This window comes from Ambystoma mexicanum, chromosome 6q (assembly GCF_040938575.1).
Source record: "Ambystoma mexicanum isolate Mex_15411 chromosome 6q, UKY_AmexF1_1, whole genome shotgun sequence".
Taxonomy (NCBI): Eukaryota; Metazoa; Chordata; class Amphibia; order Caudata; family Ambystomatidae; genus Ambystoma; species Ambystoma mexicanum.
The window spans coordinates 463,533,869-463,546,887 of record NC_090937.1 but is presented as its reverse complement, the minus strand read 5'-3'; the positions used below and the strand labels follow the sequence as shown (position 1 = coordinate 463,546,887).

The 13,019-nt window shown below is 55.1% G+C and overlaps 1 protein-coding gene across 1 annotated transcript in view; it reads left to right on the top strand.

The window, feature by feature from the left end:
- Positions 1-13,019, top strand: part of ARHGEF38 (Rho guanine nucleotide exchange factor 38) — a 372,213-nt gene that overhangs the window by 227,927 nt on the left and 131,267 nt on the right. The window contains exon 6 of the mRNA XM_069630953.1: positions 5,120-5,319. Coding sequence (XP_069487054.1) covers positions 5,120-5,319 — 200 coding nt within the window. The remainder of the gene's footprint in view (positions 1-5,119; positions 5,320-13,019) is intronic.

The following is a 13,019-nucleotide window of genomic DNA, read 5'->3' as shown; positions in this document are numbered from 1 at the left end:
CCCACCCCACCTCCACTCTCCCCACCCCCCACCCTCCCACCCCACCTCCACTCTCCCCACCCCCCACCCTCCCACCCCACCTCCACTCTCCCCACCCCACCTCCACTCTCCCCACCCCCCACCCTCCCACCCCACCTCCACTCTCCCCACCCCCCACCCTCCCACCCCACCTCCACTCTCCCCACCCCCCACCCTCCCACCCCACCTCCACTCTCCCCACCCCCCACCCTCCCACCCCACCTCCACTCTCCCCACCCCCCACCCTCCCACCCCACCTCCACTCTTCCCACCCCACCTCCACTCTTCCCACCCCACCTCCACTCTCCCCACCCGTCACCCTCCCACCACCACTCTCCCCACCCCACCTCCACTCTCTCCATCCCCCACCCTCCCACCCCACCTCCACTCTCTCCTCCCCCCACCCTCCCACCCCACCTCCACTCTCTCCTCCCCCCACCCTCCCACCCCACCTCCACTCTCTCCTCCCCCCACCCTCCCACCCCACCTCCACTCTCTCCTCCCCCCACCCTCCCACCCCACCTCCACTCTCTCCTCCCCCACCCCACCCCCACTCTCTCTACCCCCCACCCTCCCACCCCACCCCACTCTCCCTACCCCCCACCCTCCCACCCCACCCCACTCTCCCTACCCCCCCCCACCCTCCCAACCCCCCCCCACCCTCCCACCCCACCCCACCCTCCCACCCCACCCCACCCTCCCTACCCCCCACCCTCCCACCCCACCCACCCTCCCTACCCCCCACCCTCCCACCCCACCCACCCTCCCTACCCCCCACCCTCCCACCCCACCCCCCTCTCCCTACCCCCCACCCTCCCACCCCACCCCCCTCTCCCTACCCCCCACCCTCCCACCCCACCCCCCTCTCCCTACCCCCCACCCTCCCACCCCACCCCCCTCTCCCTACCCCCCACCCTCCCACCCCACCCCCCTCTCCCTACCCCCCACCCTCCCACCCCACCCCCCTCTCCCTACCCCCCACCCTCCCACCCCACCCCCCTCTCCCTACCCCCCACCCTCCCACCCCACCCCCCTCTCCCTACCCCCCACCCTCCCACCCCACCCCCTCTCCCTACCCCCCACCCTCCCACCCCACCCCCTCTCCCTACCCCCCACCCTCCCACCCCACCCCCTCTCCCTACCCCCCACCCTCCCACCCCACCCCCTCTCCCTACCCCCCACCCTCCCACCCCACCCCCCTCTCCCTACCCCCCACCCTCCCACCCCACCCCCCTCTCCCTACCCCCCACCCCACCCCCCTCTCCCTACCCCCCACCCTCCCACCCCACCCCCCTCTCCCACCCCACCCCCCTCCCACCCCACCCCCCTCTCCCACCCCACCCCCCTCTCCCTACCCCCCACCCTCCCACCCCACCCCCCTCTCCCTACCCCCCACCCTCCCACCCCACCCCCCTCTCCCTACCCCCCACCCTCCCACCCCACCCCCCTCTCCTACCCCCCACCCTCCCACCCCACCCCCCTCTCCCTACCCCCCACCCTCCCACCCCACCCCCCTCTCCCTACCCCCCACCCTCCCACCCCACCCCCCTCTCCCTACCCCCCACCCTCCCACCCCACCCCCCTCTCCCTACCCCCCACCCTCCCACCCCACCCCCCTCTCCCTACCCCCCACCCTCCCACCCCACCCCCCTCTCCCTACCCCCCCACCCTCCCACCCCACCCCCCTCTCCCTACCCCCCACCCTCCCACCCCACCCCCCTCTCCCTACCCCCCACCCTCCCACCCCACCCCCCTCTCCCTACCCCCCACCCTCCCACCCCACCCCCCTCTCCCTACCCCCCACCCTCCCACCCCACCGCCACTCTCTTCACCCCCCACCCTCCGCCACTCTCTTCACCCCCCACCCTCCCACCCCCCGCCACTCTCTTCACCCCCCACCCTCCCACCCCCCCGCCACTCTCTTCACCCCCCACCCTCCCACCCCACCGCCACTCTCTTCACCCCCCACCCTCCCACCCCACCGCCACTCTCTTCACCCCCCACCCTCCCACCCCACCGCCACTCTCTTCACCCCCCACCTCCACTCTCTTCACCCCCCACCGCCACTCTCTTCACCCCCCACCCTCCCACCCCACCGCCACTCTCTTCACCCCCCACCCTCCCACCCCACCGCCACTCTCTTCACCCCCCACCCTCCCACCCCACCGCCACTCTCTTCACCCCCCACCCTCCCACCCCACCGCCACTCTCTTCACCCCCCACCCTCCCACCCCACCGCCACTCTTCACCCCCCACCCTCCCACCCCACCGCCACTCTCTTCACCCCCCACCCTCCCACCCCCACCGCCACTCTCTTCACCCCCCACCCCCCACCCTCCCACCCCACCGCCACTCTCTTCACCCCCCACCCTCCCACCCCACCGCCACTCTCTTCACCCATGACCCTCCCACCCCACCGCCACTCTCCCCACCCCCCACCCTCCCACCCCACCTCCACTCTCTCCACCTCCCACCCCACCTCCACTCTCTCCACCTCCCACCCCACCTCCACTCTCTCCACCCCCCACCCTCCCACCCCACCTCCACTCTCTCCACCCCCCACCCTCCCACCCCACCTCCACTCTCTCCACCCCCCACCCTCCCACCCCACCTCCACTCTCTCCACCCCCCACCCTCCCACCCCACCTCCACTCTCTCCACCCCCCACCCTCCCACCCCACCTCCACCCTCTCCACCCCCCACCCTCCCACCCCACCTCCACCCTCTCCACCCCCACCCTCCCACCCCACCTCCACCCTCTCCACCCCCCACCCTCCCACCCCACCCTCTCCACCCCCCACCCTCCCACCCCACCTCCACTCTCTCCACCCCCCACCCTCCCACCCCACCTCCACTCTCTCCACCCCCACCCTCCCACCCCACCTCCACTCTCTCCACCCCCCACCCTCCCACCCCACCTCCACTCTCTCCACCCCCCACCCTCCCACCCCACCTCCACTCTCTCCACCCCCCACCCTCCCACCCCACCTCCACTCTCTCCACCTCCACCCCCCACCCCACCTCCACCCCCCACCCTCCCACCCCACCTCCACCCTCTCCACCCCCCACCCCACCTCCACTCTCTCCACCCCCCACCCTCCCACCCCCACCTCCACTCTCTCCACCCCCCACCCTCCCACCCCACCTCCACTCTCTCCACCCCCCACCCTCCCACCCCACCTCCACTCTCTCCACCCCCCACCCTCCCACCCCACCTCCACTCTCTCCACCCCCCACCCTCCCACCCCACCTCCACTCTCTCCACCCCCCACCCTCCCACCCCACCTCCACTCTCTCCACCCCCCACCCTCCCGCCCCACCTCCACTCTCTCCACCCCCCACCCTCCCGCCCCACCTCCACTCTCTCCACGCCCCACCCTCCCGCCCCACCTCCACTCTCTCCACGCCCCACCCTCCCGCCCCACCTCCACTCTCTCCACGCCCCACCCTCCCGCCCCCACCTCCACTCTCTCCACGCCCCACCCTCCCCGCCCCACCTCCACTCTCTCCACGCCCCACCCTCCCGCCCCACCTCCACTCTCTCCGCCCCCCCTCCACTCTCTCCGCCCCCACCCTCCCGCCCCACCTCCACTCTCTCCGCCCCCACCCTCCCGCCCCACCTCCACTCTCTCCACCCCCACCCTCCCGCCCCACCTCCACTCTCTCCACACCCACCCCCCCGCCCCACCTCCCACTCTCACCCCCCGCCCCACCTCCACTCTCCACGCCCCACCCTCCCGCCCCACCTCCACTCTCTCCACGCCCCACCCTCCCGCCCCACCTCCACTCTCTCCACGCCCCACCCTCCCGCCCCACCTCCACTCTCTCCACGCCCCACCCTCCCGCCCCACCTCCACTCTCTCCGCCCCCCCTCCACTCTCACCGCCCCCACCCTCCGCCCCACCTCCACTCTCTCCGCCCCCACCCTCCCGCCCCACCTCCACTCTCTCCACCCCCACCCTCCCGCCCCACCTCCACTCTCTCCACACCCACCCCCCGCCCCACCTCCACTCTCACCCCCCCGCCCCACCTCCACTCTCTCCACCCCCACCCCCCCGCCCCACCTCCACTCTCTCCACCCCCACCCCCCCGCCCCACCTCCACTCTCTCCACCCCACCCCCCACCCCATCTCCACTCTCTCCACCCCCCACCCCACCTCCACCCTCTCCACCCCCCACCCTCCCACCCCACCTCCACCCTCCCCACCCCCCACCACCCTCTCCACCCCCCATCCCCACTCTCTCTACCCCCACCCTCCCACCCCATCCCCACTCTCTCTACCCCCACCCTCCCACCCCATCCCCACTCTCTCTACCCCCACGCCCCCACCCCTCCCCCACTCTCTCTACCCCCACCCCCCCACCCCTCCCCCACTCTCTCTACCCCCACCCCCCCCACCCCTCCCCCACTCTCTCTACCCTTGCACCCTCCCACCACTCTCTACCCCCACCCTCCCCCAAGCTCTCTCTACCCTCCCATCTTACAAACATTGTAAGAATTCAAATCACAAGGGTGGCCTGATACATTGTCTACAAAAGCACGACACACACATCTTAAGTGGTCTATATCTTTGCCCTTCTTTACCCAGCACAATTGTCCCAGACGTCTTTCAACTTGTGTACTGTTTTTATCTCGTCCATGTGCAGTTAGGAGGTATTAAATATAACACATGTTTACTGTTACCACCATACTCGAAATTAGACCCTATAGTTTCCGAAGTGGGTGTACGTCACAATATACTGTGAATGATGGTGAGTAATGCCTACATAGTGAGATGGCACGGTTCTATCACACTCTAAGCACAGAAGATGTTTTCTCCTTAAAGTGCTCAGAAACCTCTATTGGGGCACTACTGAAATGCTGTGTTTCACCTATTGCACTATTTTGTTAATTCCATACCAACGAGCCCAAATATCCTTCGGTAGATTTCATTTGCTTATAACAGGCTTGTCAGCACAAAGTCCCAACCCAAATGCTTTGCAATCAGGATCACCCCGGAAGGGATCACCCAGTACAGAAATGCAGTGTGATGACCACATGTTCCCCCCATCGTTTTGACATGGATATGATTAGTAGCACTTCCTGTTCTTTATCTTTCAGAGGAAAGCCTAATCTTTTGGATATTGGATCGCTGATGATCAAACCAATTCAGCGCATCATGAAGTACCCACTGCTGTTGTGCGAGATGTTGAATTCCACGCCTGCCACCCACCCTGACCACAAGCCCCTGCAGGAGGCCTGTGCTGCCATCAGAGACGTTAATGTGAACATCAACGAGCTGAAAAGAAGGAAGGATCTAGGTAAGGAAAAGCCACAGTGCGTGGCTTCCTACTCTATGGCTGCATAGCTCTCGGGTCTTGGCTTGCTGAGGGGGGGACATTTTGCCTCTATTCTAAAATCGAGGCAAAACATGTCACCCTGTGATGGGCGGAGGTCTGTACCTATGCCCAGCAATTATCTCTTGGGCATTTACCATTGACCCCTGGTCTAAGGTTTGCAGTTGGGTTACAAATCGAATGTTTTGGATCACAGGGAATATTTGTAGAACGCCTAATGGCCAAAACTAGTTCCAGGTCAATAGAGACGACTTCTTAGGCACAACCTGCATTGGGCACCAGGTTGCCAAGTAAGAACCAAAGCTTCTCTCGCGTTGGAAAATGTGGGGGTAGATGGGGGAATATGTCACTTAATCTATGGTGAAAAAATGCTTGTTCGAGCCACAAATTGGCTTCTGTGGACGGTAACAAATTATACATGTTTCTAGTTTTGGCTTCTGGTGGCATTACTGTACTGCAAACTGCTTTACTGGTATGTACAACTATTCACATGTTGGTAATGCCTGGCCTCAGGACGAAGAGGCTTGTTAATAAGGGGACTCTTTGGTTTCTTTGCATTGCTTGTGTCCCGTCGCATGTATGGCCCATGAACTATTGAGCTCTGTGAAAGAAATATTGTACTTGATTCTTGGCTAAATGTTGTCTCTTCATTAAAGACACCATAGGAAATATTATTATTGTATTTATTGAGTGCAGACCTAGCTTTGAGAAGCAACAGAGAACTTTAAAAGTAATGGGGGCAGTACACAGTGAGGGAACTCTATATACAAGAGAGTAGAGACTTAACAACTAGAAGGGAGAGGGCAGGCAATTTGGTAGCATGGGGTCTACATGCAACCAGGGGAGGAAACTGGGGGAGAAGATTGCCCAGTTCCAGGTTAGGTGTGGAGTGGAGGTTGCGTGGAGGGCCTTTAGCTCATTCCTGAACATAAAAGGGAAGGGGCACGTCTCATATTGACTGGGATGTGGTGACACAGTCTGCGGGTGTTGACAGAGAAGATCCATCTTCTGGTTCTTTCTGACCTGCACTGTCGGAGTTAAAGTCTGCACATGTCCTTCTGGTGGATTGTAGGACCCTGGAGATGCTGGGATTCCCAGCAAGGGAGGATGGGGACTTGAGGGTAGTGGCCTTTTTGATGATGTAGCAGGACTTGAAGGTGATACATGCTTGCAGCAGAGCCACTGCAGTTTCGATGAGGGCCAGGGTGATGTGGTCAAATTTTAGAAGTCCTTTGAGTGCTGTTGCTGCAGCATGAAGGACACAGCTCAAGGGTGCCAGGGTGGTTGCCGGAAGGCCTTCCAGAAGGGTATGCCACAATGCAGGTGGAAAAGGGCGAAGGCTTAGACAGCAGATCTGTATTTGGTTGCTAGGAGGAAGGCGTGGATTTTGCACAGGAGGGAACGTTGATACCAAGCCGTGTGTACCTTCCTTGCTATGTGCTCTTTGAAAGAGAGGTGTCTGTCAATGTAGAACCCGAGGGACTTGATGCAGGTGGTCAGCTGGAGTGTGAAGCCCTTGAGGTTCATAGCGTAGAGCCAGGACTGGATGTCAGGGTGTTCAGTGATGTTGGCCAGCAGTAGGAAAGGATGAAATTAACAACTATTAGGAAAGAACAACATTGCACAAATATATTGAGAAAAAAGGGAACCTGCATATACCTAGATGTTAACAACATGGATGACCTAAAAATAGCAGGGAAAGGGAACCTCAATATTCGTTCTAAAACATATTAGAAGTCTTGATAGAACATACACATAGAGAAAACAAGAGAATAATCAGAAAATAGAAATAGTAACCCAGGAAATTGAGGAGATGAATGGTTTAGAAGCCACCAAATCCAAGAATTGCAAAACGCTCGACAGAATACTAAAACAGCACCAAAATGAGGTTACTTTGAGAAGATTCAGGCAATTCTTCAGTGATAAGTAATGTACAGACAACAGAGTTTATACATTTCAGCCCAAATAGCATACCCCCAGAAAAACATGGTTTCAAACAAGCTCCCCAACCTCATCAATGGCATGTTCAGATCTAGACAGCGAAAATGACCCACAAATGGCACATGTTTCTAATCGGATGCCATATAAAACAATCCCCACACAAGATACTAAAAAGAAAAGCAATGTGTTAGACCTCTCTCACCTCCACATGGTCAGAATAGCAGTGAGGGGGCTGGTCTCAATCTATAAGAGCTAACAAAAAAAGCCCATTCGAAACGAACAGGGAACCCATGTCTCTCAAATCAGCAAACCTTCTATAAAGTAAAACACATTAATTCATAGCATTCACCTCTGGCAGTGATGAACAACATATTTCTTAAAGTGTATCAATTAATAGTTGATAGATTTGAACAATTCAACTTAACCAACCATGACAGTAATGTTATGATAAAGAATCATCATTTTCATGATAGTTTTACGTTTTCAAATGTTTCACATTCTTTCTCTACAGTCTAAAGTAATATCTAATAACTTTTCAAGAGAAGATCGAGATCTCATTGATTTCCATATGTCCTCCCTCCTTCTTACACAAGGCGTTTCGGATATTATATCCGGCAGGTGAATTAGAAATATTTTCCTTAATCTTCAAACGGCTTACGACATTAGCCAACCATTATTATTATGGCCCAATCAGTTGTATAAATGCTTGTGGCAAAGAACTCCACTTCAACAATATACAGTGTATCCGTCTAGCCTTCAATGAGGTTTCTGCAGAAGTATTCCATGATTTTCAATTTTAAATATGAGCAGCAGGGCAAGAGGAGCTGGGCACCCCTTCATGACATTTTTACGACATTTCTAAGCGCCCTGGTGGTCATTTGGCAATTCTATTCATGGAGACGCTGGACAAGCTGCCTGTGTTGAGGATATCCTGCTACGCTGCTGTTGGCAGGTGTCTAAGTGGGGCTCTAAAGGTATTTGTTTCCTTCAGAGTCTTCCTGTTTGTGAAGGGTTTTCCTGTGGTCTCCCTGTCCTTGAAGGGATAAATACATTTCCTGATGTATTATGGGTTCTCCGGTTGGGCAAGAAGGGCACTGTGGGAGATTTAGTCCAACTCAGGGTGGTTTGCCATACAATTTCAGTGGTTGGGTCTTGAGAGAGGTTTCTTGATGTTTTCTTTGGCTTAAGTGACCCGACTGGGTATTTTGCAGGGGCAGCATGTCCATAATGGGTGACGGGGGCCTGACTCGCCACTGTCCCCCAAATGAGCCGAAGCCAGCTGAGCAAAAGCCCTCCTGGGCTGGCTTGGACTGTCAAAAAGAAATGTGCTTTCGCTTTGACAGCTTTAACCATTTTGTCTGAACGTTTACATGGGGAGATTCAGCATCACATAAGAATCAGTCGAATACAGTAAAGCTCTCTGCCCCCATGTACACAACCCCTCCCCCAACAACCCACAACTAGTACACAGTACCTTCCACTTTCTTCCAAGCAACAGTCCCCATGGATAGTATGTTACATTGCACTCTGACTACATTCCCAAGTTACTGCATACTCGAGGTGATCTGCCCGCCGCGGGGACATTGTCCAGGGGTGCAAACATTGCCTGTGTCAACGTTCCCTTTGACAATTTAAGCTCCCCAGCATGCATTCCCAATGGGTTACGCATGGCTGGGGATGTTTAGCTTCCCCAGCATCGCACGACCCGTTTATGCAGGCTGGGGAACTGCATGCCTAAATGTTCCTCGGGGGGGAGTTCCTGCGTCTTCCTGCACATTTAGGCCACCGCGTGTCGCGTTCAGGTGGCGCTCCAGTTCTCCCAGCATGCCCTCAGGAACTGTGAAGCTCTCTCGGCTTCCTGGTTCCTAGTTCATTCTGCGTGGGAGCTGGACGGTCTTTGTGTAAGGCAGCTACCAGCCAGGGCTTCAGATAAGGATAGAATGTTTTATTTTAATAGTGTATGTATCTATGTATGCTTGCATGCATACGAGTGTCTGTAAGTGCGTGCGAAAGAATGAGAGAGTGCCTGTTGTATGTGTACGTTAATGAACGGAGGAATGAATGAATGTGTGCATGCATGTATGCCGGGGAGTGGGCTTGTCTCTGTGCGCGGGAGAGTGTGGTGGGTTCAAGTGTGGCGGGGCGGGGGGTTTTGTCAGCAAGTCAGGACATGGCATTTTTTAATGCCCATCAAGAGTGAAGCTAAACTGATAACTGTTATGATGTGGCAAGACTGCCCTACGTGGGTGGGCTAGTCTATATATATATATTCTTATATTGACCTGGGGTGTTTTAAGGGTAAAGTAAAGCAAACAAGATAAGTGGTGTTACGTTATATACTGGCATACTTTGGTGCAATACATCTGAATATATTTTCTGACGTTGCATTGCATTTGTTCTGGCACCAAGGCTAAAGCTAGTAGGAGGAGTGTTCCTACCGGCAGATTTGCAGGAGCCTGCAGCCCCTGCAGAGTGCAGGGGCCCCGTCACCCCATGTCCTGGTGTGGGGGATCTCTGAGACTTCAGAAAGAAATCATTTATGCCCTAAAACTTCAGAAATAAATTATTTATTTTGTGACTCGAGATGGAGGCGCACCACCTCCGACTCGCACCGCACAAATAATAATTTCTTTCGGAAGTTCTGAGACTTCAGAAAGAAATCTTTTGCTGGGGCAGGTGGAAGCGTTCTAACTCTGGAGTGCCTTCATCACACGCCACAAAGCAATAATTAATTATTTCCTTTGCAGCGCAAGATGGAGGCCCTCTGGCTCCTAAACACCTCCATCTCGAGCCGCAAAAGAAATAATTTCTTTCTGATGTGGCGCAAGAGGAAAGCACTGCAACTCCACTGCGCATTTCAGGAACCAGGGACCTCTTCCAGCTTCAGAGCTTCCTGGTTCCTGTCTGCTTGGAGAGTGGGATCCGCTGCCAGAGTCTCTCATGGCCGGGCGACTGGAAACCGATACGGAAGAAATTTAAGTATCTGCGCTTGCGAGGGTGTTGCATGTTTATGATGTATATATATATATATATGTGTGTGTGTGTGTACGTACGTACGTACAGGGCAAGTGGGATCTTCAGGGCTTCCCCCCTCCTCCTGAGTACAAGGAATGTCCAAGTATTTATTTAATGCCAGCACCCTTTACTTCAATGTCCCAAATATTTGTTGGTTATATGGGAATTGAACAGGGCAATCATGATACACCGCACAATATTAAGGGGCCTGATCACGAGTTGGGCGGTAGCCCTTAAATGCAGTGGTAACAGTATTACTGCCGCATTTAAGGGCCTGCCCAATCTCGAGTCTGGCGTGTTTACCCCTAGTTCAGAGCTGGGGGTAAACACGCTGGAAAAATGCCAATTATTGGTGCAAGTACCGTCAGCGGTATTACCGTGCAGTAATTGTGCCGAAAATTCCCCATTGGGTCCATGAGAATGGGAACTAACCGCGCCCAACCCACGATCAGGCAATAATACCGCCAGGCGGGTGGGCACTAACGCTATTAAAGTTTGCGGTATCCCAGCTGGGATACCGCCCAGCTTGTGATCAGGCCCTAAGAAACCTATGTCACATCTGCCTCCTCTAAAATGTGTACTTGTCAATGAAAGATCTATCCCCGCTCACACCCTTGATATCATGGCAATCAACTTAGATGCCTTAGCCATCAAAGAAACCTGGCTACACGTAGCGTCCGGCCCGGCTCTGTCTCTAGCTGTCCTCACTGGTTTTACCATATTCTGGTGTGACAGACTTAATGCTAGAGGCGGAGCACTGATTGCAAAAAACTCCCTCCCCATAAGACTCTTCAACACAACCATGGAGAGGAACTGTGACATTCTCCCAGTCAAAATATCTCTCACACAGACACTATTTCACTCCATGCCATTAATTGCCCCCCTGGCCCTACCCTAACCTTCGAAGAGGACCTCTTGCATACCCTGATCTCCAACATTCAGCCTACTACTAAAATGATTCTCTTAGGCGACTTAAACCTTGGTCTCAATTACCCTTCTGACCCAATTGCCACTTCAGTAGAAAATGCCTTCAGTGCACTAGGCTTTAAACACTGTGTTGGTGCCCCCACTCACGTCAAAGGTTGTGTTCTAGACTGGATAGCAGACCCTAACTGCCAGTTCACTGTCGATTCTAACACCCCCTGCCCCTGGTCTGACCATCACATTGTATTCTTCACCATATCGCCAATCGGGCACAGCACACATGCCACCCCTTCTCTGCCTCCTACACTGGCACGCAGTACAAGAAAATTCATGTAAAGATCAAATTGCACACTTACTCAAGACACTCCAATTGGAGTATATCCATATTGATGACCCTAATTTACTTGCTGGCCTTTACTCTTTGGCATTGACGGCAGTGGTTGACACCATTGTCCCCTTAGCACCCCACAAAACTAAACCTTCAGCACATAGCTCCTGGTTTACCCCTCCCCTCCGAGAGCTCTGTGCAAAAAAACGAACTGGAAAAAATCTCCCTCCGATGCCCATAAATTGGTGTTCACTACTGCAGCTAAACTCTACAAACAAGCTATCCTTCTTGTTAAACCCACCACCTATAATGTAAGAATTGCCAATGCTAAGTCTAACACCTGAGAGATCTTCACCATCCTCGGGTAACTAGAAACCCCGGCAACCCCCGGCACCTTATTACTAAAGACGAAGAATGGTGCACGAACATTCAAAATGCCATACTTGATAAAATTGACACCTTATATAAAAAACCTCCTCAAACAATAACTACTTAATACTTCTCAGTCGCCCACCCGCACCGTGCCTCCACCTACTGCCATCCACCTAGACCTCCCCCTGTTTCGTTTCAGTAAGGTCACAGAGATGGAAGTCTTAGCCATCTTAAAGAGCCTTAAACCATCAACGTGGAAAGGTGAGACATGCCCAGACTCTCTCATCAAGGACTGTTCAGAAGGGTGGTCGGTCAAAAAACCGAAAACAAAATATCGAATCACAAAAATATCGAAACCAAAATCTCGAAAAAAAAAATCTCGAATTATTTATTTATTTATATGTATTTGTGGGTTCAGGTAAGTATAAAAAAAGGGTAAAATAAAAAAAAAAAAGGGGGGTTGGGGGGGAACCCCCCCATTTCGAAATAAAAACGACGTATTAAAAAAAAATGCGAGATTTTTGTTTTCGAGATTTTGTAATTCGTTTTTTTCACTATAAACCGTTCAGAAGACCTAGCACCCTTCATCACCACCTTCATTAACACTTCCTTCTCTACGAGCCTAGTCCCCACCAGCCTTAAGGAAGCCTGGGTGCTCCCGCTGATTTAAAAAAAAAACATACCTAGACCTCTCTGTCCCTAATAACTACTGCCCGATCACTGCTGTCCCCTTCCTACTGAAAATCCTGGAGAGAGTGGATTACATCCAAATTCAGCACTTCCTGGAAGCCAGCCACATCCTGGGAATGTGCCAGTCTGGATTCCGTCCAGGACACGGAACCAAATCGGCCTTGCTTGACCTGAAGAACCAGCTTGGCGAGATCAGGGATGAAAGAAAGCCTGCCCTCCTTCTCCTACTTGATCTATCAGCAGCGTTTGATTTGGTCGACCTCAAAATCCTTTGTCGCAACCTCACCACGGCAGCCAATTTCTCACCAGAAGACACCTTTTGGATTGCCTCCTTCTTATGGGATAGATCTGTCAGAGTGTTTGCAGAGAATGCCAATGCCCCGCCAGAACCTCT